This window comes from Thamnophis sirtalis, unplaced genomic scaffold, assembly GCF_051295495.1.
Source record: "Thamnophis sirtalis isolate CommonGarterSnake01/CBP01778 unplaced genomic scaffold, rThaSir2_p1.2 scaffold_1, whole genome shotgun sequence".
Lineage (NCBI taxonomy): Eukaryota > Metazoa > Chordata > Lepidosauria > Squamata > Natricidae > Thamnophis > Thamnophis sirtalis.
The window spans coordinates 76,217,671-76,243,708 of record NW_028261381.1 but is presented as its reverse complement, the minus strand read 5'-3'; the positions used below and the strand labels follow the sequence as shown (position 1 = coordinate 76,243,708).

General features: G+C 36.8%; 1 protein-coding gene across 13 annotated transcripts in view; it reads right to left on the bottom strand.

The window, feature by feature from the left end:
* Nucleotides 1-26,038, bottom strand: part of BRSK2 (BR serine/threonine kinase 2) — a 454,430-nt gene that overhangs the window by 30,452 nt on the left and 397,940 nt on the right. For 8 of the 13 annotated variants that reach the window (XM_087716534.1, XM_087716471.1, XM_087716476.1 and 5 more), the window contains 6 exons: nucleotides 21,693-21,753; nucleotides 17,954-18,566; nucleotides 15,182-15,230; nucleotides 5,497-5,620; nucleotides 2,671-2,851; nucleotides 878-967 (listed from right to left, as the gene is read on the bottom strand). In XM_087716534.1, the coding sequence (XP_087572660.1) occupies nucleotides 878-967; nucleotides 2,671-2,851; nucleotides 5,497-5,620; nucleotides 15,182-15,230; nucleotides 17,954-18,566; nucleotides 21,693-21,753 (1,118 nt within the window). The remainder of the gene's footprint in view (nucleotides 1-877; nucleotides 968-2,670; nucleotides 2,852-5,496; nucleotides 5,621-15,181; nucleotides 15,231-17,953; nucleotides 18,567-21,692; nucleotides 21,754-26,038) is intronic. The other 5 variants (XM_087716515.1, XM_087716547.1, XM_087716522.1 and 2 more) reach the window with 1 other exon arrangement.

The following is a 26,038-nucleotide window of genomic DNA, read 5'->3' as shown; positions in this document are numbered from 1 at the left end:
GGCTTGTCACTAATGTATGGACAAATCTCTTATTTCCCTAAGCATAGAAAAATGAAAAAAAAAATATATGTTCCATTTAGATCGATGGCCTAACTGTATTTTGGATCTATTTAATCACAATGTATTCCCCATATCCTCCCTGTTAACAAATATCACCTATGATCATTTTGTTTGGGAATAACAAAATTTCCTTTTTTGGGGTGGTAGGGAAGTGACTTTTGGAATGCGAAAAACAGGATTTGAAGAAAGCTAGAGAGGTTAGAAGAAATTGCAGGGACCAAATTTTGTTAGTAAGGCTTTGAGGGAATGTGTCATCCCATTAAGAAAAAAAGCAAAGAGAGCAAAGACAATCACCTTCTGTCTTTGCTCAATGATTTTAAGTTTAGAGAGCAGAGAAAATGGCACACCTGATTCTTCAATGCTAGTTCCTTCCAAGAATTAATCTTGCTTTAAGCTTCCAGGTATTCCCATCTGCTTTCAAAATTCTATTTTTTCAGGAACTAAATTAAACTATTGCTTAATTTTGTTTTTAAAAAATAATTGAATAAGGTCATTTTGTATGATGTTTCAAAGCATGTCTGTATGTTGGACAGATCATTAGAAGGATATAAATAGCTGATGACACTTCCTGTGAAACAGGGACAGATGGCTCTTAGGGCGGGGCGGGGCAGGGAAGGGCGGGGCCATGGGGAGGAATGAATTTAGGAAATGAGAATTGTTGCAAGGCAGGCAGGGGTAGTGCAAATGGGAGGGAAGTGCTGTGGAGTCTTATTGATTGGTCTGAATGAAATTAGTTTTCAGGTGCAATGTGACGTTGAAAGATGCTTCCGGTTCATGCCCTTGGGTGAAGCAAAGATAAGCTTTGGAAGCAACTTACCTGATAATTGTTGCACTGATGGCTGGTCATGTGTGCTTAACAATTGTGCCTGAATGGTTTCTACTACTCTCTTAAAGCGACGGCTTGGACCTATCAAAAGAGACATTACACTGTAAGATATTATCATAGAAGGTTGTGTGTCAGGGAAGAGGTAGGAAAAAGCCTATTTCTTTAATTTTTACATTCAGATTCCTTCCTTCCTTCCTTCCTTCCTTCCTTCCTTCCTTCCTTCCTTCCTTCCTTCCTTCCTTCCTTCCTTCCTTCCTTCCTTCCTTCCTTGTTCTGATCAATGCATTATCAATGCACATCCCTGCCAAGATATTATTGGTAACACACCACTTTATAGACATGATTTACTAGGTGGAAGAAATACTGTACTGTACTTTGATAGTACAGTATTTCTTCTACCTTTAGCTTTCTTACCATGCTAGCCCCTGCCTCTCTATTCAATAAATTTATCCTCTTTCCTTTTTTAATTCTTGTTTCCAAAATTCTTGTATCTCACTTCTCCCAAAGGTGCTTTTTCAAAAGGCAACTGGACTTTGTTTGCTTTTCTTTGAAGATGTTTCGCTTCTCATCCAAGAAGCTTCTTCAGTTTTAACAGTCAGAACTAAAGAAGCTTCTTGGATGAGGAGTGAAATGTCTTTACAGAAAAACAAACAAAGTCCAGTTGCCTTTTGAAAAAGCAACTTTGGGACAACCATGATCTGGATGACTGAGAATCTCCATAGACACATATCTCACTTCTTTTGTTCATATGACATCTCATTGTTCTTTGAGATCTTTCTTTCTCTCTCTCTCTTTTTGATCTCATTAGTAAAAATGACCAGTTCTCTAGGTGTTGTACCTTGCTTGGGTGGTAACAATATAAAAGCTAATAGCAATAATTGATGATAGATCTAATAAAATTATACATTGTTTAATCTTACTAAAGCTTCTATTTTCCTTTCTTAATCATGTTGGTTTGTCTGTAGGTTCCTACACATTTTTAGCTGTCTTCCACAAAGAGGATGTTGGTTCATTTTAGGGATTTTGAATAGCTTTTGTCACCAACATAAGCCAATCCATAAGTTAAAGAAAAAACGATGTTGTAATGACAGCTAGCACAATTTATTAGCCATGAAACTAAACATACAATATGATTCATTACTGAGTGAACTGGGAGGGGAAAAATAATATGATATTTTTAAGGGAATAGTTTCAAAATGTGAGTAACAAACAGAGATTATGTCTACCAAGAATATTCAATGCCACTTGAACTATGTATTAAGCCTGTGAACTGCTTGATAATCTACCCAATTCCTGAAATTTTAAGAAGGCAGTAAAATTAGTTTTATTGAATGTCAGTACTGGTCAAGCACACCTCTGTGTATACAAAGGTTTATGGAGTTCTAAGACATTTCAATTAATCCTTCTTATTTCAAGTATTAAAAAACATCGGCTTTCCTCTTTTTTACTTATTTTTTACATAAGCCAAACAATGTGATTCTTTGGGGAAACACTAAATTCTACATGATTGATAAATTAAGCTTCGCAAGCTATACTAATTATTTATTTCCATGTGTCCATAATAATTATACACTAGGAAATGGAACCTATTGCATATTTTGAACACTCAGAGTATTCTATTTGAACATTTTCGCATTAACGTGTTGAAGCAACTAGCCATATTTGAAGTAGTCCTTTCTTCCTATCTGCATTCTCCACACAAACCCAGACAGCAGGTTTGAGACAATTATTTATTTCTTCTAGTTTATTTAAAATAAATTTTAAAAAAATTATTTATCAGTTACCTGATAAAAGTGTAAAAGTGACGGAGTAGATCCCATTCTCTTTCTGGGCCTCCCCACCTTCTGTGTATGTAATGTCTACCTGGAACTTCACTGGCTTCTGGAAGACAGCAGGGCCTCCTGTGGACTTGTACTCTGCCCGGAAGCTTGTTTGGGAGATGACACTATGACTGAGACTGGGAATCTAGACCAAATGAAACGACAATTCAGAAACAAATCCTGCTAGCACGATAGAATCATCTTTGAAAAGCTTCACCCCCACCCCTTACAGTTTGAAAGGAGATAGAAGAACATTTCTCTGTTAATTCTGCAATAATTGGTAATGATCTTCTCATTTACTCGCTTTATAGCAATAGCACTTAGACTTATATACCGCTTCCAAGTGCTTTTACAGCCCTCTCTAAGCGGTTTACAGAGTCAGCATATTGCCCTCAACAATCTGGGTCCTCATTTTACCCACCTCGGAAAGATGGAAGGATGAGTCAACCTAGTGAGATTCGATCTGCCAAACTGCAGACAGCCATCGATCAGCAGATGTAGCCTGCAGTACTGCACTCTAACCACTGCGCCACAGCAGTGCTCTTATGGTTTTTTAAGAAACATATATTGATATATTTAAAAAGCTATTCAAGCTATATAGATCGTTTATATTTAAAATAAATTGCTTTCCTTCACTGGGACGTCTCACCAACCAATTATCATGCAGCATTTAAATTCCAACTTATCTTTTCTAATTTAGATACAATTTCAGCTCCTGTCGAATAGGAGTGGCAAAAAAGTACTACTGACTCTTCACAGTTGCTTTTTTCCAATTTCCATCTTTTGTTTTGAAATGGCTTGTTTCCTCCATTTCTGGCCCTTTAATATGTTGCTTTCTTTTCTCCAGTTATGAACAGGGCGTTCCTGAGCCAAGTCTTAATTAGCCAATTTTTGTTCCTTATGGGTTGGTAATAATTAGCGGCTTCTTCTTTTCAGAGAAATTATCATTTGAATTACTATAATTGAATGAGTTTGATCACAAAATTTCTTTTGAATATATTGAAAAGAAGAAGAAGAGGAAGAAAAGAGAAGAAAAGAAAGAACAGTAAGAAAGGAATATGTTTCTCCTCAGGAGAAAATAGAAACTACGCAATTATGAAATATGTGGATATACAAGTCAATAAGGAGAAACTAATTAAAAGTAAAGAACACAAACAAGCAGCATTTTTAAAAAGAGAGGCTGGAAGGCAACTACTGGGCGGGGCATAACCTTTTCCTAGGGGGTCACAGCAACACTTGTAATAACAACACAAATAATTCATACACCATTCGAAAGCCCATCAAAAACTGAGTTTATTGACACGATTTAATAGTCAGTATGACCACCATTAGCCCTTCGAACAGCATTCAAACGAGGTGGATAAGAACACAACAAATCTTCAAACAGTTCCGTTCGATTTTCCAGATTTTTCAACACAGTTTCCAAATTCATTCTCAAAGTTTCAACCGAATATCGATTTTGACCTTGCTCCTGAATCATCAGAGCTTCCACTTCATCCTTAATCCTTAATTATGGCCCCAATGTTCTCTGCCGGATTGAGATCTGGCGAATTTCCCGGCCAGACGTCATTGCCCCAAAATTCGACATTGTTTTTCTTTAACAATTGCTGAGTCGCATTTGCATTTCCGAATCGAATTTTCCAGCCATTCTTAAAGCAAATTTAACATTTAATAGCTCATTCAATTCAGTTTTTTATGGGCTTTAAAATGAGGTGTCGCGGAAGTTGTAAACTGCTGTCGATCTTGCTGTGACCCCCTAGGAAAAGGTTATGCCCCGCCCTGTACATAATCCAGATAAAGACGGGACCTTGGCTCACTGCAGTGGTGGGTTTCAAAAATTGTTCGAACCTACTCTGTGGGTGTGGCCTCCTTTGTTGGAGTGGCTTGCCGCCCATGTGACCAGATGGGAGTGGCTTGCCATCCATGTGACCGGATATGAAGATGCCGACGACACTTGTCAGAACCACCTTAAATTACCTCACACACAGCACTGGCATGCATAAAAATATGATGTAAACTTGTTTTTTAAAAGGCATCTTTGGTTTGCGTTAAAACAACTTTAACACACGCAATGTTCTCATTGCACCACAAATGCAGTAGTCATCCTTACCTTTCACAGAGGCACTGAGTTTTATAAATATGAGCATGTTAGTGTAGAATAATCATATCCAAGGACCAGTGGTGGGTTTCAAAAAATTTTGGAACCTCTTCTGTAGGTGTGGCCTGCTTTCTGGGTCCACTGGTGGAACCTCTTCTAACCGGTTCGGTAGATTTGACAAACCGGTTCTACCGAATAGGTGCGAACTGGTAGGAACCCACCTCTGGTTCACTGAAATGAGCTCCTGTTTTCAGTGTTCTCATACTAGACTTTCCAAGGAGTGTTTGATTATGTGCCACACTAAGCCACTTTTTAAATTCCATGTGGCACCACCCAGTGTCCTTCTCTGAGTTCAGAAATGAAACATACTTGGCTTGCATACATCCAAGACTATACCTTGTCAGCTCCGGCCAGCCCAGAGGCCCAGAGCTGCCATTCAGGGGAGAAAACCTGACATACCCTATATGGGAAATAGTAAAGAAGCAACCCCCAAATAAGGCAATTACAAACCCTTTCCAGATTGTTGCCAAGAAAAGTGCAGAGATGTTCTACAACAGACAAATGAGAATTTGATAAAGACTTTACCTTTATTGTGGAAAAGTAGGTCATTTGTGACTGAGAGACCACATCTTGTTTTGGATGTTTATTCATCCAACTGAATGGGATATTTGCCTTTAATTTTATATGCTTACCGACAGAAATGCATGTACTATATCAGCCTTGATAGAACTCAATGGTTTGTCCTTAATAACCACGAAGATCTGTTCTTCTTTCTCTAGGTTGATAAAATTACCAAACCAGGATTTTTTGGCAAGCCTGAATATACATGTGATGAGAAAAAGAAAGAAAGAAACAGGAAAAGACCAATAAAAATTAGGAACAGCACAGAATTGTACTATAGGTCTTTCTGCATCACAGAACAAGTATATTGTTTTTAGCCATGTCCCCACGACATAGCTTTCATCTCATCTTCAGCCCACGAATAAATCTGACTTAATTCTTTCTTAAATGTAATACTTCTCAAGTAACATTTGTTGTGACACAATCCAAGGGCGGCCTCACAATAAATACAAGCTATTTCTGTCACCCTCTACCTTGGAGGGAGATCAGGTGACTGCAGTGGGGGAAATATAAGCATCATAGGGTAGACTGCAACTGAAAACAGCAATAGCAAATTGCATGTGAGTGTAGTTTTCATACAACTTAGATTTCATCCCAGAGACCCTGGAACTACCCTTATCACCTAGTATGATGTCATTCACTATGTCAAAAAACCATATAGTTACACCTTAATTTTTTATGGGTCAATTGTCAGAAAACGAAGGCTTAGTATTATTTGTGCAAATTTAGTAGTGCTCATTAGTAATGGATATGGCTGTGAGAAAGCTTTATGAGAAAGAAAAGGCAGCAGTACCCTTTGGGGCTATTAATTAAAAGCCTGACCATAGTTCATGCATCTTTTGCTGGTCCAGGGTCCTCTAACAGCTATGGTTTTTCTAACCTCTGCTCTCCCAAAATTCTGGGAACACATACAACTAGTAATGGCACAACTATTGTAATGCATGCTTGAGGTTATTTAGTACTCATACACCCCTCTATAGACAAAATGAAAACTAATTTATTGGGGGGGGGGTGTCTGTAAAAGTGAAGACACATTAAAAAAGAGCATGCATGCATTCATCCATCCCTCTTTCTCCCCTACCCTGCCTGGCAAAATAAAACAATTATAGTTTGGTAAAGCTCTCCCTCTTTCTCCATAATAAGAGAAAATTGAGAAAATTAAGCAGAATTGCTCAAAATATCCAAAAGCCAAAGATGACAATGAGGAATAGTAAAGAGAAAGAGTCACTTATTTAAGCAGGTAATTAAGAAATCTGGAGTAGAGCAAAGAGGGGACACTACATATTTTATTTGACCATAGCTTTCTGAAATGTACTACTTGATTCAGGACACCCCAGAACACTTAAAGCATATTAATAAACTTTGTTGTATCTGCCTTCAGATTCCCACCCACCAAATCAGTGTTGACTCTTAGCAACTACATAGATACAGTTTTCTCCAGGCCAATCCATATATATGTGCATGAACACCGCTTATTATTAATTCCTGTAGGCTTCTGCCAATCTTAAGACCACTTATATATTACTATCTCCCAACAGAAGTGTACTCTCCAGCCTATTGGATGCTTTTAAAGTGCAGATGAATATTACTAATGGTTATGCGCATATAATAAACTGCCATATTGCATATAGGTATGCTACACATTTTAACAACTACATATTTCCTTTTCCTATAGTGTATATACACTTTCCCATCCACTGAGATATCTCCACCTCTTCATAATGCTTTAACTCTTCCTTCTATTAGGGAGAATACCGAGCTATAAAAAGATACTACTGAAAGCATATGATTTACTATCTATTCAGACATAAAATTGCAAGGGACACATTTATGTTTATCAGTAACAAAATAAATCAGTTGCACTGGAGTATAAAAGAAGGAATAAAAAGACTGTTGACAGGATTGTATGATCTAGAATAAAGATTATAAAGATTTTACATTTCCAGTGATACTGCATAACCAGGAACTTTCTGCGATACAGCGAGTTTTTTTAAAAAATAATTCACAAAATAGAACAGCTCCTTGAAGAATATATTTTTTAACTTGGAGGATAATTTAGCAGAGCATATGATGGAATAATAGCTTTAAGAACTTGTACGCCTCAATAAAAGCTCTTTTTTATGATTTACAGGGCTTTTTTTAAAAAAAAGAAAGACCTAATTCATGCAGATAAAAACCACAGAGTGGTGGATGAGATGAAACCCTTTTTTGGAGATGAAGAGATGTGATAATTTAGATCAGAAAAGGCTGAAGTTGAAAGTATTAATGGGGAGTCGCAACAACCAGCTTCAAAATTCTAATAAACAGCATGCCCCATATGCTGAAAAGGTGTTGAAATTAATTCTAGATAATCAAGGTGACATGACCCATTTATATACAGAGTCTGCTACAGAGAAATAATTCATGCTATTGAAACATTATTTACGCCGATCAAGATCACTGAAGTCTGGTGTAAATGCAGCAGAGACAATCCAAACGTTTCTCCCTCCATTCACAGCAGAGCTGCATCAGCCTGTCCCTTTGAGGTAGACCCAGGGAGGGAGGGAGCCAGGGGGGGGTGCCATAAACGGAGGGGAAAATGTTCGGATTGTCTCTGCTGCATTTATCATTGAATTCTGTGGCAGAGACAATCTGAACATTTTCCCCTTCATTCACAGCAAAGCTGCTGCTCCCTTTATGGTCCCTGCCCCACCCTTCCCCCTCCCTCCTGGGGGACTATCTTAAAGGGACAAGCTGCAGCAGCTCTGCTGTGAATGGAGGGAAAAACGATCAGATAATCTCTGCCAGGCAATTCAATGTTAAATGCAGCAGAGACAATCCAAACATTTCTCCCTCCATTCACAGAAGAGCTGCTACAGCCTGTCCCTTTAAGGTACTTCGACCTCCAGAAGGGAGAGGGCCAGGGGTGACCATAAAGGGAGCAGCAGCTCATACACACATTTTTTCCTACCAGGTTCTGTGAGCGTGGCTTGGTGGTGGTGGTGGCATGTGACTGAGTGGCCGTGGCCATGAAAGACATTGAGTTGGCCATGCCCACTCAGTCACAGGACCCCCACCACCAAGCCACAGAACTGGTAGTAAAAGATTTTGAATTTCACCACTGGTTTTGGTACAGCTATAGATAAAAGTACATCCAGCTCTTACTCTAAAATTAACAATAGTCTTCATGGTTTCTATAATCCTATATAATCAAATCCCAAAATCAAAATTACATTTCTCCTAGTTTCTTGCAAAAATTTCAAAAGTATCTTCATTAACACGTCAACCATCTCTTAGAATGTTTTTTTCATTTTATACCTCACTCTATTTTCTATAAACTCATTTATAAATATTTAATTCATAGAATAGAATAGAATAGAATAGTTTTTCCTTCTTTCTCCTAACCATCTTTATATCCTGTAAATGAAATTCTGAGTTCTGGTTTCCTCTAGTATCTTTTTCTCTTCTCTTGAAATTCTTATCATCTTTCAAGTCCACTTATAGGTTCCATGAAGAACTTCAATAAATATCTTGTATTTCAATTTTAAAGAATAATCCACAATGTCTTTTTCAAGTTTGCAATTGATTATCCAATTGCATTTGTGGCTCCAATGAATCCACTTCAATTGCCTCCAGTGAGAACTGAAGAAGCTTCTTGGATGACAAGAGAAACATTTTAAAGTCCATCTTCAGTGGTAACAACTGGTTCCAGTAATGAGTTAAAAAGTCCAAACACTTCACAGGCCCATAATCAAATATTTCCTTTAAAGTAGCCATCTTGTGCTCTGTTAATTGACCTTCAAGGTTTTGTCTTATGGTTGATGTGCAAACAAGACAGGTTCCCATACAAGAGGTTCTTTCTGATCATTCTTTCAAAGACAAATTTATTTCCACTGAAATATTTGATTTGGTTTTTTGATTTTTGGGAGGCAGGCAAAGTTTGATGCTGTCCTGATATTTCTAAATATTGCAATCCCAGAAATAATGAAAATCACCAAAGAGAAACATTTATCTGTACCTGAAGAAAGTCTCTCTTTAACTGAAGAAGAAATTATAATCCCCATTAGAAATGAGGAAAGTAAGTTGTAGTGCCTTTAAATTTAGACTTCAGTACAGCTATGAACTTGATGGAAGACTCTGCTTCCCTGTTGTTCAACTCACTTGCTGATTGGGGAAATGTCCATTTCTGCAACTTGTTCATGAAGAAAGACAGTCTGGAGGATAGATGGGTTGATTTCAAATTTGTTCCTTAAATTTGGTGGAAGAAAAATTGCCCCTTTGAGTAACTGGGGGCAAAATAAACCCCCAGTTACTCACCATCTTGCTTCAGAGATGATTAAATCATTGTTTTCCTAACTGGAAGCTGGTCAGCTAAAGATTCTGATAGTGGAATCCGACTGATACTATTTTTCACTTCTATAGTTGGATGCTTATTATGATGATTTTCTGAGCTGATAATTTTCAGTCATTTTTGGTATAATTACATAACTGTAATTTTGAAGATTGGTAAAGGTTTTGTGATGTCCAGAACTGAGATGGCAGATAGCTTACTTTTAAGCATCTGACTGAATTTTATTCTGCATAAATATATATATATTTGTGTCACTAGTCTACAGGTGAAGATTCTTGCCTCCCACTTGGAAGGTTGAGAATTCAGTTCTAGGTAGTGACAGATGTTTCCCTATCAAGGTTCAAAGAAAAAATATCTGCTGTGAACACCACATAGGAGTCAAGAGGGGCATCCGGCTAGTAAATACTTAGTTCCACTTAATCACCCTGACCCCACCCTGAAGAAAGGAATTACCCATAAAAAGGGGGAAAATATAAATGTAAATATAAATATAAATGCACACACGCAAAATACCATTTTAAGTCAAAATGCTCCTCTCTCCATGTAGTTCTGTTATTTTTCATTTTACAGAGGATAATTGAATCCAATGAGGAAAGAGAAAGAGGAAGAAAAAAAGCAAAAGGCAATAGTAAGATTAAGAAGAACTTGAATTTCTAAATAAGAGACATCTGAAAATATAGAATTAACACAAATAATTAACCTTGGTCTACTCTGTCCTCAGGCAACAAAAATTTGGTTAAGGTAGAAGCAAGGAGACACGCCAATGAGTATATAGACTATTAAATTTGATGTTAAAGTTTTCTATGAAAACGTTTTTTAACTTTAACTTAACTTTTAATAAATTTATATGCTGCCCAATCCCGTAGGACTCCGGGCGGCTTACAGAAACAAGTTAAAATAAGGAGTTAAAATAAAAGAAACAATTTAAAAAGAAACAATTTAAAAATAACACACCATACACTCAATCTGGGTGGGGCTGGACCTCATTCATGAAGTCAACAGCCCCAGGCCTGCCGGAATAGACAGGTTTTAGTGGCTTTTCGGAAGGCCGAGAGAGTGGGAAGGGTCCGGATCTCTACAGGTAGGTTGTTCCACAGGGTCGGAGCAGCTACAGAGAAGGACCTCCTCCGAGGAACTGCAAGCCGACATTGTCCGGTCGACGGCACTCGGAGAAGGCCCAGCCTGCGAGTTCTTATCAGCCATTGGGAGGTATGTGGCAGGAGACGGTCTCTCAGATATCCAGGTCCTAGGCCATCCCTTTTTGTCAATTATTGATTAAACACATTTTGAAGGACTTAACTAAATTTCTACTGGGTTTTAGGAGTAATTTTGTAAACTGTAATCCCAGTGGCTACTTGCATACCCTATGTCAGTGATGGCGAACCTTTTTCGCCTCGGGTGCCAAAAGCACACATATGTGCTTGAGTGTCCACCCCTATAATTTAATGCGCCCTGTAGCATGTGCCTGCGCATGCGCATACAGCTTTCTTTGAGCCTCCGGAGGACAAAAAACAGCCCAATGCGCAAACTAGAAGTCCATTCTCAAACTTCAGGGAAGCCTCCGGAGGGCGATAAATGGCCAAAAATCAAGGCCGAAAATCAGCTGGCTGTCACACGCATGCTCGCTGGAGCTGACAGAGCAACGCCTTGCCTGCCCTTAGAAAAAGTATATGTATCCCAACAATGTTCTCAATTAATTATTTCTTATGTTGGAATTCAATATATATTTGGGTTCAAGCTTACTTATGTTTATAGGAATTAAGTAAAGACAGTACTCAACTTATTACCATATTTGGGACCAGAGTTTCCATTGCTAAAAAAGGTGGTTGTTAAGTTAGTTGTGTCCACTTTTATGACTCATTGCAGTTAAATGAGTCTCCCAGTCATTAATTGAATCTGGCTTCCCCTGTTGATTTTGCTTGTCTGCAGAACTGAAGAAGCTTCTTGGATGAGAAGCAAAATATTTTCAAGGAAAATACCAAGAAGGTCCAGTTGCCTTTTGAAAAACACCTTTGGGACAACTGTGACCTGGATGGTTAAGAATCTGCATAGACATGTAGATATGGCTATCTGCAGAAGCAACATCTAATCCAGAAACATGTTTCTTTGGAAGCCTATTTTATGTATGCAAATCAGATACATTAGTTCTTTGATGATCTTTCTACACAGATGGACAATTCTTTTGGAACCAGAGGCTGAAAACAATTTTGGGAGGATTTGACTACATTGGATACAATGATAACACAAAGTGAATACAACCAAAATATTCTGTTTTCTGGAGAACAGACTTAGGGAATCATTATTTAAGGCTTAACTTATAATAGCCAATTATTTCGGAGGTTCAAACTATTTAGAACGATAATCTCTGAGGTTTGGAAGTTGGATTATGAACCTATAACCTCAATTGCCTACCTCATCTTTGAACATATTAATAAAATTGTAAACAAACTACTAGCCTTATTTATATGTGCAATCGTACAATTAAAATTATTCATAGCAGAAACTGCTCTTTCAGCAGTTGTAATGTGTCTTTAGAAATCAGCACATTAGATGAATGTAAAGCTATGATTTTTAATTGTACACCGCCCAGAGTTGCTCTGTGAATAAGATGGGTGATTTGATGCATAAAATAGATAAATAAAAATTTAGGGAAAGGGAAATCAAAAGTGAAATTTCCTCCACACACATTTCCAATGCTTAGACATAGGGATGGTTTGAGGATTATAAAAAAGGGAAGTGAAACCCTGGGAACAGGGCTGCTGTGTCCCTCCGTCCAAATTTAAATTGCATAGCTTGATTAAACTGAATATTAATATTGGATAGAGATTCAAAAATATTTAGGGTGATTGGTTTATTACTTATTATGAATAATATCATCTCAGGTTTGTATTTTTAAAATGAATCCATTAATGCAAAAAGAGATGGAGCCTTCACACTAAAACATATATAAAAGACATTCACTTAATTTCTATTAATTTGTCTAGGCTTGTCCACAAATAATTGGCACATTATCTAGACATATTAAGATACAATATCCAATCATCTGAACCATTAAACAAAATAGATACATTAAAAGATGCGGCCACAGACAAAGGGAGTACATTCATGTTAAAATTTCAATCATGGGTCTAATAATTCATTGAAACATCCTGTTGGTAAAGCAAAAATAATACTAAACTCCAAAGTGGCCATGGACATAAAGGCCTCTATGGCTGAAATAAAAATACAGTTCATTATTTTTTACAACTGCTATTATGTTTACTGCAGGGTGCTATCCAATTGAACTCATTAATTCAGCAATTATATTGGAGAGGGGAAAAGAGCCTTAGGGTTTGAGTTGCATTCAAACTGCCTACTAAGACTCCTTGACTTCTATCTAGCATCCTTAAAATGAGAAGTGCAAGAAAAGGAATTCAGACATGCATGTTTCACATACTGATAAAAAATCCCTGAGACAAAGGAAGTGAAACAAGAGAGAAGACCATGTTTTTGTTTAAAAAAATATATCAAGAGACCACTTACAGTGGGGAAAAATAGTTTATATGCTATCGTTTTCATTATTTTACTACTTTTCTATTCTACTACTATTCATTGACAGGTTAAAGATGACATTTTATATGTCAGTACAAGAATTGCCAACAATCCATTTGCTATGGATTCTGTAGGAACCACCATCCCTCCCGGATAATTATAGGCAGGTAAAAATTTCGAAAGGGCATTTAGATACAAGCTAGTTTTGAACAATGTCTTAATTAAGTGTATGTCAGGAATAACTTCTCATATTCATGATGTGCTAGCATTAATATTTGTAATCAGCTACTTTTATTTAAATAGTAACTTACATACTCCATCATCGCACTAGGTACTATCAAGGTACATATTTAGCAATAGTTCGGCTTATATACCGCTTCATAGGGCTTTCAGCCCTCTCTAAGCGGTTTACAGAGTCAGCATATTGCCCCCAACAACAATCTGGGTCCTCATTTTACCCACCTCGGAAGGATGGAAGGCTGAGTCAACCTTGAGCCTGGTGGGATTTGAACAGCCAAACTGCTGAACTGCAGTCAGCTGAAGTAGCCTGCAGTGCTGCATTTAACCACTGCGCCACCTCGGCTCTTCTATATTCTGCTAGGTCCCAACTCAACTGGCGTTTTTTAGCAAAAATCAAGAAACTAAAAGCATATGAAGGATCTGCATCAGTGGTGGGTTCCTACTGGTTCGGCCCGGTTCAGCTGAACCAGTAGTGGTTTGGCGGCCTGGGTCATTGGAACTGGCAGCCCCCCAGGCCTGCCATGCCCCTGAACCGGTTCTCCTGGCGGTGCCTTGTTTTTGGCTTCTGCGCATGCGCAGAACAATTTTTATTGTACTGCGCATGCATGCACAGTGCGCATCAAGCATGTGCACATGCTGCACACCCATGAGCAAACCAGCCATAGTGACTGCCGGAACCCACCCCCTGATCTGGATCAGTTCCAAATCTAATCTGGATCTTTGTGTTCCTGTATTATCGCTAGCTAAACTAGTTAATTTGAGAACTGATCTGATATATTTGAAATAACATTGAAGCGTTTATTTAAAGTGCTTTGGTTCTGAAGAGCTTGTTGATAACCATTTGCAATGATTCCTTTTTGCGACATCTCCCAGTTTCTGATCTTCAGGTTTTTCGAGGGAAAAAGAGTTGAAAGCCTTTTTATATCTACCTCATACAAACCTCTGAAACATGTTGGTTTTTTTTTTAAAGCATATGATTGTAAAGATGCATGCAACATGAAGAAAAGGCATGGATATAGAGAGGGTTGAAAACAACTGATTTTATTTCCCTTTTCCATGGAATGAGAATGAGGGGATTAATGTGATTACAGGCCCTGCAATACCGAAGGGAAGAGAGTGATGCCAGCAGGAATGAAATTGGTGGCAATATCAATTAATTATGCAAATTAATAATGGGTGCAGTTAAAGCTTTGCTTAAAATGTTTGAGGTTATGAGAAACGCCGGATATAGTGATCAACCACTGTCATTTTTATGAATTGGTTTTTAACCACAGTATAATAGACTTAGATATAATTCAGAAGATTGCAAATTGAATAGCATGATGAATATGTTTTCATTGTTATTATAAAACACACCTCACTAATAGTTCACTCTGGGGTCACAAATAATTTTCTAACTTGATCAGATAGACAAATGATCTTACCTCTTATTTTGAACTACTGCAGTTAGTTTACTAAAAATATTCTTTGAAACATCAGAATTGTTAAAGTTTATGTTACCTATTTGCATATCTTATTGTAGTTTGCATTAAGCTAAGTAATTTAATCTGATAGAAATGTGGGATGTACAATACCCTATAATGCTGCAATTTTTTTTCAAATGCATTGAAATCGAAGTAGCAGTGATATCTATCATACTAAAATAAATTACTTACTCTGGGGAAGATTCTGGAGTTAAATTGGACATCTCTTCTGGTGTAGGTACTATATACATATCCAAACAAAGAGAAACAGAAAAATGGAAAAGAAAAGAAGGAAATAAAGTCTCCTTTACTCCATGAATATTACTCAAGCATTTGTGATTGTCTTAATTTCTAATAATCTATGCTTTAAATTCATCCCAATGCTGCATTTAAATTTAACTAACTTGAATAATTAACTTAGTTCTTATAAATTATATATTGGTGCTGATTCCCTCAAGAAAGTCAACATACTTATGTTGATTGTATTATGTACAAGAGGCTCTAATATGCAGACAACTAAAATTTAGTGCATGGTATATATGGGAAGAGCAGCCTGATTACAGTTAGTCCTTGATTTATGACCACAGCTGAGCCCAAAATTTATGTTGCTAAGTGAAAAATGTATTAAGTGAGTTTTGCCCCATTTTACAACTTTTATTTTCACATTTGTTAACTGAATCACTGCAGTTGTTGAATTAGTAACACGATTGTTAAGTCAATCGGTTTCCCCATTGACTTTGACTTGTCAGAAGGTTGCAAAAATCATCACATGACTCCCAGGACACGGCAATTGTCATAAATGTGAACCAGTTGTTAAGCATCCCAATATAAATCACATGACCCTGGAGATGCTGCAATGGTCATAAGTGTGAAAAATGGTCATAACTCACTTTTTTCAGTGCCATTGTAAGTTTGAATGGTCACTAAATTAACTGTTGTAAGTCAAGGACTACCTGTACCTGTTAGAAATTGTATATTATTCCTGCTTTCCCTTGAAACCAAAGGAATCTCAAAACAGACAATATTTCAGTGCAGAACAAGCAAAGATAGAAATGAGTCAGTGAGGAATTCCTTATGCACTTAGTTAAACCAGTATTAGATTTGAAAATGTGGGACTCTTCATTGATAGGACATGCTTTTCCTATTTGCATATGAACCTAGAAAAACAACAGTTGTGTCCTTTCATAAATTGAAGTAACCCTGGGGGCCTGGCAGATTTGACTAGTTAGTACCTTACCTAAAGATTAGTGCATCTCAGATCATGTGACATGGAAGTAAACTGAAAAATGAACTTTCCATTACTTTGTATGGTTCACAGGAAATTATTATTACCATTATTAAATAAAGATTTTACTGAGAATACTGTAGGTATGTGTCATTTAGCAAAATTATTTGAAATTGTCAGTGATTTTTTAGATCAAAATGGTATCATGAGTAACAAGCACCAACTAAATCATGAATCACAGAAACAATTATGGATCATTTACCTTTGTTCCAAAAAGAACTTGCTGTACTGGGTCAATGTGTAATGAATGCTATCTGAATTCCATTATGTGTAAAAAAATATTAGGCTGGAGGTTTATTCTCCTTCATTTAGGGCCTTTATAAAAGGTAATAATTATTCACTTAATTATGATTCTTCTGGGCCATATAAGGGCTATGCTTGTTCAATTATACATCTCTCTTGAATTTCAGTGCCTTAATAATAATTAAGGAAAACTCCAAGCATCAGTAAACTTGTTTTAAAAAGCAGTGTTTCACTATATTCAACAGTGTTCACTGTTCACAAACAACCATTTCAATCTGATTTTTGGGGGACATTTTACAGTGCAATTGGGTTGTTTTTTAATTGTTTCTACACGATTCTTAAATGAAAGAAAATTCAATGTAAAACAAATACAACAAGCTTCTAATTTTGGCCAGAATGTATTTTCCAAAATTTCAATTCTCTTTCTCTAATGGGCATTTTGAATCCTTCATGGACTGCAGTATTATCATATGACGTAAATTAAAACTTTGGCCTTTATCAACCACATTCATTGACTGCCTTCAATCTGCTTATGTCTGGGAATACAACTCAGCTCTTGATTTTTGAAGTCTTGAGTCTGTGATTGTGAAAAATCAGTCTAAGACGTAACTAAATGAATCCAATTTTGCTAAAGATTTTTCCTATTGTGCAAAAAGTCATTTATCAAGTAAGCACTGACTTTTTAAAAAATAGAAATGTGTTCAAGACAAATATTCTTACACTAATTCACATACTATTTCTCAGTTAAAACCTGGGTCGGAAAGCAGTAACTTACACATAGTAGTTCAAGAGAAAAACTATGTGGGAATTTACAAATTAGTCCTAAAGCAAGTACCATTATCAAAGATGCAAGCAGAATCTACAGGAAGGTGATTCCAGATAGTATTGTCATTCCTACCACATTTGTAACATTAAAATAATTTGGCACATAATCTTTTATATAGATATACAGGGACAAAAAGCTTCAAGTACAATTTCCATATAATTCATTTAGATAACTTTGCTCCCTTGAGATGATAATGCAAGTGAAGTGCAACTTGCATATTTTGGAAAAAGGAACCCAACAGCACAGGGTTGCCGTGATTGTTAGTTCCAGCTTCTTAGTTGGACCTATTTTCTTTCAAGCATCACAACAGAACTAAAATTTAACCCAGATTATACTTGGTTTTTTTTAAAAAAGATTGATTTTTCATTCTCAGGGTCAGAAAAAAAATCAGAAATTGAGTATTTATGATTATTAGGACATACTTGAAAAACTACAGGAAGGTCATTATTTGAATAACAACAAATGTGGCATAGCCAAGTAGTAATAAGGGAACTTTCATTTTTCCTGTCAATGCTTCATATCATTTTCATCTATTAACCAACACTTCTTTGCATTCTTTTAGACTTTTACTTGTCAGTCTTAAATTGCCATGGTTTTGAAAGATTTGTACCTTGCAATTTCCTGCGATGAAATCGAGGCGATCCCAGAAAGCTGTTCTTGATTGAGTTGAGCCGTGTTCTCCAGGGCATTCCTCCAATGCTGGGGCTGGATGGTGGCGTAGGGTTGGGTGTGCCCGCTGGGCTCTCCTTTGGCGTATGGACAGGTGTCCCCTTGGGGGTAGGGAGGGGACTGCCCCTTGGAGAGGGGTGAGGGGTAACCTGTATGATGGGGATAGATTTGGTGCTTGGGTCAGTACTGGAAGGGAGCAACCTAACCGGAGACATAGGGTTGGTCGGCACTGTAGAAACAGCCAGTTGTGGGTTACACCCAGAAACAGGTGGACGACCCTGAGTATTTTGTGCAGGGATATTCTGGGATGGAGGGACAACAATATTATTAGAAGGGAGTGGGTTAGATTTGGTAGACTGAAGTGGTTTTTCAGCCAATTTGCTCTTGGAAGGCAAAGTTTGTGTCCTTGGGTTGGGTTGAAGTGCTGGCTTTGGTTGCAGAACATGTCCAGGTCTGGAAGTGTTCCTACAAGCATCAGAGTCCAGGGAGGGTTGGGGGCGGGGAGTGACAGGGAGATCAGGAATCTGAGGGGGGATGAAAAATTTTCTGAGAGGCTACAAGACACATACAGAGTGAATATCCATGCACATCAAGAAAAGCAACACATACATACGCACACATACATCCCATGGGTGAATAGAGAAAAAAAGCCCATTTCAGTTGCAATTGTGCGCATTACAAAGAGATGTGAGTTATGGCGATGAGGGTAAAGGAGGTGGGGTTAAGGGTTTGCAAAGAAACAAAACACAAACACAAACAAAAAACATGCAGTTAGCTGGGAATACAGCATAATCAAAAAACAGCAGTAGCGGTAGTGAAAACAATTTTGTCACAAGCTTTATCATATTAACCAACCATGTGTCAGCAAAGAAAAATCACACAGCAAAAACAAATATGGAGGAAAACAAACTAAAAATAACAGGGTAGGAAGAACCAGGGAAGCTGTGCAGAGAAAAACTACTATAGTGGTGAATATCTGTAGCTCAGGTGTGTGATGAGGATGAAGGCTCACTCTCTGAGCTTGTGGGTTGGTTTCCAAACATTTCATTACCAGGCTAGGCAACATCTTCAGTGGAGTTTAGGGGATGTCAATGTCAGTGTTCTTCTGTTGATAAGGAACATTGACATCCCTAAACTTTGCTGAAGATGTTACCTAGCCTAGTAACGAAACGTTCAGAAACCAACCCACAAGCTCTGAGAATGAACCTTCACCCTCAAAAACTACCATACCCCTGAGCTGGTCTGTATCTCACAGGGAGAAAAGGACAAGGTTGAAGGGAGGTGAGGACGGGGAAGGAGGACCATTCAAACCACAGCAACAACCAGCTTGTAGGTATATAGGCTGAGTTTGCCCTCTCCCAGATCAAAATGTCTACTACAACCAAACACAGCAGGGAAAGGCAGATAAAAAAGAATGTACGTGCAACAGGTAGTAATAAAGCCCCACAAATTACTACATTTATGATTTCTGCTCATTTCTTTCAAAGGGACACAATTTGTCTGTGTGCATGTGTGAATGTATGTCTGTGTGTGCATGCAAAAGAAAGAGAATTATTCTTGCACATCCTTTCCATTCCTCCTTGACCTTCTACCCAGAGAAAATAATTTAGTTTTCTATGTCAGGCTTTTCAATAGGAATTCTTCAGAGAAACATGGTGTTTAATTATGAATCCCCGCAACGATCAACAAATCAGATTTGCTCAAATACTCCTACTTTCATTGGATAATCAAGCATTCTAATATTTGGATCTGGTTGTGAACAAAAAATAAAGTGATAGTATCCACCAGTTGCTATAAATGAAACAAAAAAAAAAAGAAACTGTGCTATTAAAAAAACAAAGTGAAACCGAGGGGACATTAGAGATTATGAATTAATTATAAAATATGCTAAGATACTTCAAAATACAAACTGACATATTTCTAACAAGGTACTGTTATAATCAATAGGATCATTGAAACATCAAAGCAAAAAACCTGTTTTTGACCATTTTATAAGTGAAAATTGTAACTGTAAGTGAAAATTTGCAACTGAAAATTCTAAAAAAAAATTAAATTGAAAATTGTAACAATACCTGAATATTGCACACTCATATAAATGTATTTTCTATAATTTTGGTGGTCAAATAGCTAAAGCTATTTAAGAAGTTACAACTGCATAAAATTATAATCTAACTATTTTTGTGCATAATATGAGGGCAAATGGAGACAAATGGATTCAATTAACTAGTCTGGAATTTGGCAGAAGTAATGTAATTCTATAGTTTTTTTTTCATCATTCAGCTAGTTTTTAATTATGATATACTATTGGATAATCAAAAGGATCTGGGAATATAGTGAAACACTTTGCAGTTATTCCATTCATATTCCTCATAATTCTGAGGAATTCTACTTGGGCAGAATTGTCTCAGCTCCTCTACTCTACACTTAGATCTTTGGAGTAACTACATTTAATTTATTATGCTTTAGTCATTATTATGAATTGGCATAAAGCAAAAGGGGCATTATAAGATCAGGTCTTACCCAGAAACTGAAAATCTGGTCCAAGACTAGACCGCACATTCCCATATTAAATTAAATGGCATTGTTCTTTCAAATTGAATGTGCAATGTGAGGTTTCAGAACCAAAATTTCAGGGATTAACTGTAAATCAGAAAGTCAGCAAAACAAAGAAAGCCCTGTAATACAAGATAAGCTCTCAAATATTGTTCAATATCAAGCCCATTACAGTTTCATGCTCTAGGAACTTCTCTCTTTTTTCTACCCTACTCATTAAGTTCTTCAAAATGATGTATCTGTTTCATTGGTCTGGGACCATATGTATTTTTTAATAAAAAAACTGTATCAAAAAAGTGGCTATCTTATAACTTCTCATCAAACAAGAATGATCTACATATGACCATCCAATTTGCCATTAACCTCAAGTCCATAATTGCTTTTCTCTAATGGGTTTGTAATACTTGAAAATTCAACTGCTGCTGATTAAGAAGGAAGTCCTTGGCTTGCTAAATGATGAAAAAGGGCAAGGTAGCTTTGCAAGAGAGAATTCCCAGTTCTCCACAGGGATATTCTATGGTCTCCAATTATACAATCTCTTCTTCTTCCTATATCGTTCTTGAATGTTTCAGTTGCTTTCATTTTCACACTAACAATTTCCTAATCCAACTTGGTATGATTCCTCTGCTGACTAGATTTCATTGTTTTTCAAAGGCTGTTCAGCTGTGCTTTTCAGTTCCAAAGCAGCTCTATTTTTTATGGTTCAGTGCCTCATGCTGAATTTGCAATGAGTAGCAGATGTTCTTCTCATCATGCCATAATCTCTCCAACTCTCCAGTATTTTATAACTGCCACCATGCTAGGAAATAAAGCTACTTTAGGTAGCAACAATAGAAGTAGGGAGTGTGGCAGGCACAAATTAAACAATGTAATGCTAAACAATGCATGAACAAAAGTGCTTTCACACATGAGCGTATCTGTAAAAAACAATTAGATTTTGGCTCCCTTTATCTCTCTGTTCATAAGATATACAATATACTATATATACAAATACTGCAACTTTTTTTTATCGCTTTACATTTTCTGGATGACAAACCCACCCCTGAAACTGTGGGAAAATGTTATTACACTTTCCCTAACTCAAATGAAGATTATTAAAATTATGCCCTCTGAACAATTTCACTTACCCTTGGACTACTGAGAGGGCTGGTAGATAGGCCAGATGAAGCTCCACTGATTGAACGAGACCTAAGTAGACACAAAGTCAAAATAAAATCCTGAGAAATCCCTGTCAAAAACACATTGCACAGGGCAGCTATTGCTACATTTAATCTCCATAGGTTCACGCCTCTATAAAGAAACCTCATACAGATCTGATATATGCTTTTCAAAGAGTACTTATCCACAAAGAAAGACAACTTTATTTTGATTGAAGATCTGCATAAAATGACATAAAAGTTCATAGATGAATAAAATTCTTGCGCTACTACTAAGCTATCTAAATGATAAAATATGCTCCCTAAAATATAAGTATGTAAAATCATTAATAATAAAGTGGTTTGACTATAGGTCCATTATTAATCAGAAATTTAGTATCGATTTAAGTTTAATAAAAAAAGAATAAAAAATTACTACAGGGCAGACAAATGTTTAACAGTGCTAAGTTTTTTATAAAAAAAAAAAAGAATTATTTACTAAATGATAGACCCACAAATGCCAGCTGAACAAATGTAGACATTTGTGATCTAAAGCCACTCAAAATCAGGTAGGATAACAATTAAATGGTTATTAGATAATATTCAAAAGACCAATCCACAAAGATGGCCTAACAAGTATTTAATGTCCTACTTTGCATGTTACTGCATAGTTTACAAGAAGCAAAATAGGAAGGATATTAATTCTTCTGAATTTAGCAGTGGTGCGTTCCTAACCGGTTTGCTACTGGTTCACTGAGAGGGCATTTTTATATTAATTACATATTAATAACATCACACACATTTTATGAAATGAACATTAAAGCTTCACATGTAAAAATGCTAAAAAAAAAAGCCTCAGATTGAGAGGTTTTGTTTTCCGCTGGCTAAAACTGAGATAATGTAGAAGAAATCCAAACTGTATAAAATGAGGAAAGTTATAAATGATCACTTCCTTGGATCTAATTTGTATGGCACCGGATTATTTTATTGCCAAATTTGCAGAAGGCACTTTCACTGAACAAAACAAAGTGCCAGTAATTAACAAAGAGAGAGGTCAAGGGAGTACAATGGTTGAGGTTTGTGCATACAAACAGATCATGCATGCAAATTTAAAAGTTATTTTATATACATGCACAGCCCATTTTTCAACCAAAGACTTATATTTATGTAGCTGCCTCTTCTGCATATGAAATTATTACGGAACCTGCTTATTTCCTACAACTTGGGACCCAAAACTGGCAGAGAATTACTCTCATAGGAAACATGCCTCTAAATCAAAATCCTTCTCTTCCGTAAAATGATCTTGCAGGGGAAAAGAAATCACCATATAGCAGCCAAATGTTCGAACTTGTCTTTGTAACTTAAAGGACATATGCAAGGGGTTGTATGTGTGTGTTTGGGCCTCTCTCTCTCTCTTTGTAAAGTGATTTTATATGGGAGAAGGGAAGATTAGCGCTTACCAATGTAGTGCTTTTATTTGAAATCCTTCTCTTCCCTAAGGCATCAATTATTCTATAAATTGCCCGCAATGGTATGAAAGGAGGGTTGTTTTGACACCTCATGAAACTTAAGGAAAAGCTTATATTAGCTGCTCGTTGAGGTGAATGCTTTCAGGGGAATTTTAGGTTTGTCATGTGGACTGGATGAGGAACAGCCTACAGAGCCACCAGGCATAATTTCAAGGTGAATTATGTAATCATGAGAAATCTCTGGTAAGAAGGGAGAAACTTTTGACCGGGAGATCAATGTATCCAGTATACCACATTCTCTCCCATGTATATAAGCCTGGGAAATTGTGTGGGGAGGCAATAGGAAATAGTGCTATGTACACATGTCAAAAAATAATGGTTAATAAGATAAAAGAGATAAAGTTTGGAGCAGACAGTCAATAAAATTATCAGGGGGGGGGGGGGTGTAGAGGAAAGATGAAAAAGAAGAAAGGTAAAATGTTTCTAAGTCTTCCAACTCTGCAAATCCAAATACATCATGATAAGAAAGAAAGAAAGAAAGAAAGAAAGAAAGAGAGGATGCAGGAGGAAAAGCCTCCCCACCCCTTGTATCTGTTTGTGTATGTGCATGTGTGTATGTGTTTATGTATGCGTGTGAGAGAGAGAGATTTACAAAATGGTCTTTTTTTCTTTCGGGGGTGGGGGGTGGGAAGGGCTTGCAAAATGAAAGAACCCACAAAACTGTTCTGCCAAAATTTACAGCTTTGAAATTATGGAGAGGATTGTATTTGTTAGTATTTATCAGGCCCATATATTGGCTGTTCATCCTAGCTGAATAAACAAAGAGTTGTGTCAATTAATCTGTATTTAGCTACATATAAATGGTACATCAAATCTTAATTGACTCAAAGCTTATTTATAAAATAACCTCTGAACTGCTCCAAGAATAAAATTTCAGTTCAGTGCCTGAAAACAAATAGCTACAATGAAGAAAATATGGATTTTACTCTACACTAGATGAAGAGTAAAATCTATATTTTCTTCATGTATATTTTCTTCTAGGTACCACATAGCTGTAATGAAGAAAATATAGATTTTACTTTTCATCTAGTGCTATCTAACAATGACATTTATAATTTCAAATGGGATATGACTCTCTGCTTGTTCTTTTCCCATCAGACAGAATTAAGACCAGTTTAAAGAAAACTGAGGGGAGACCTTTCTCATGAAAGCGGCCTAAAGCAACATTAGGATGAAAGAACACAGATGCTGTGGATTGATAGAAATCCTGTTTTTCAACAACTCCACATGGTAATCTATTACCGCACTAGGTAATCATACTGGGTGAACAAAAGGAAGAATAAGGCAGCAATCTAGTCTGAGGAAAGGCCTCAGGGGCAGACTGATGCAACCATAGAAAAAGAAATAGCCATTTCCATGTAACTTTTCTAATCTCCAGTGGCCTTTAGGTTCATCACAAGATCAGTCTTTCTCAAATGATTTTGATCATGCCCATTTCTTACAATTAACAGACACATTTAATATCTGTGGATGAAAACAAAAACATTTGTCATTTTACTCCTTTTACACTTTTTGCAAATCCTTTGGAGAAGTTCTTTAAGAAGGGAGTGAAAGACCCCCTACAAACTGGATGCACCAAATGCCAATGAACATCATCTTTTCAAAGGCTCAGGGCAGCCTCTGTCTATTTTGTTTGCACAGGTGTGTTCATGCCTAAAAGATGTTTCTTCAATTGGGGTTCTCTACAGCACCTTGATGCTTCGAGCATCATATTCAGAATGTTAATTATTACTGTCCAATAGAGCCCTCCAAATGATTCATATGTACAACCCGTATTATTTCCTCTAATGCACTCTGGTGAACCGTGCAGTGTGATATCAATATTTTATTAGTACAAGTTTATGACAGAACTCCACTGTTGATAAATGTTATAATTAAAGCAACTCCTCTAACGAGAGGTTTGTTAGAAATTAGAATAACGTATATATAAACTGTTGAATCCCTTCCCCTGCCTCATCCATTTTGCAAAGCTCACCTGTTCACAATGAAATTATCTGAGAAATCTACTGAAGCTGAAGCTTTCCTCACACCCTTCCGACATAAAGCCAAACGCTTAGTATGAGGGATTGGATTTGGATTGGATTTATTACATTTATATGCCGCCCTTTTCCCCGAAGGGAACTCAGGGAGGGAGCAAAGTATTAGAATCTCAGTCTTTCCAACAAGCATCCCGAAAATACATCAGATCGAATAAAATATGAAAGTGCAACAATGGAAGGAGGGAAAGGAGAGAGAAGGAGAGGGAAGAGGAGAGGAGAAGAGAGAAAAGGAGAGAGAAAGCGTAAAGGAGAGGAAGGGATGGAGGGAGGGGTAGCAAGAGTAGGAGGAAGGGGAGGAAGAGGGGAGGAGTAGGGGAGAGGAAGGGGAAGAAGAAAATAGAAAGAAGAGGAGGAAAGAAGAAAGTAGAGAAGAAGGGAGGGTAGGACAAATAGAGAGGGAAGAAGTAGCGTTGTTGCAATATAAGATGGATGTACGGGATGGCAGGAAAGCAATCTCGAATATATTATTATATTTTTAGAGGAAGAATGGAATCATAAATGTTAAATTATAATGTACAACAATAATAATATCTATGAGAAATGTATATTTGTGAAATGTATGCATGCATGAGTAAGAAAAATTAAAAAAACTTAAAAAAAAAGATTTCTCCAGATTAATTGCATGCAGTTTGCTTGTAATTGTTACTTTAGCATTTGAGAAATTTTAAACAAGAATCAATAATAAAAACAGATAAATATTTATGTAATAAATAAGGCATTTCAGTTTTTTTTAAATTCAGAAATAACGTGGGAAGATATATCTTTCTGC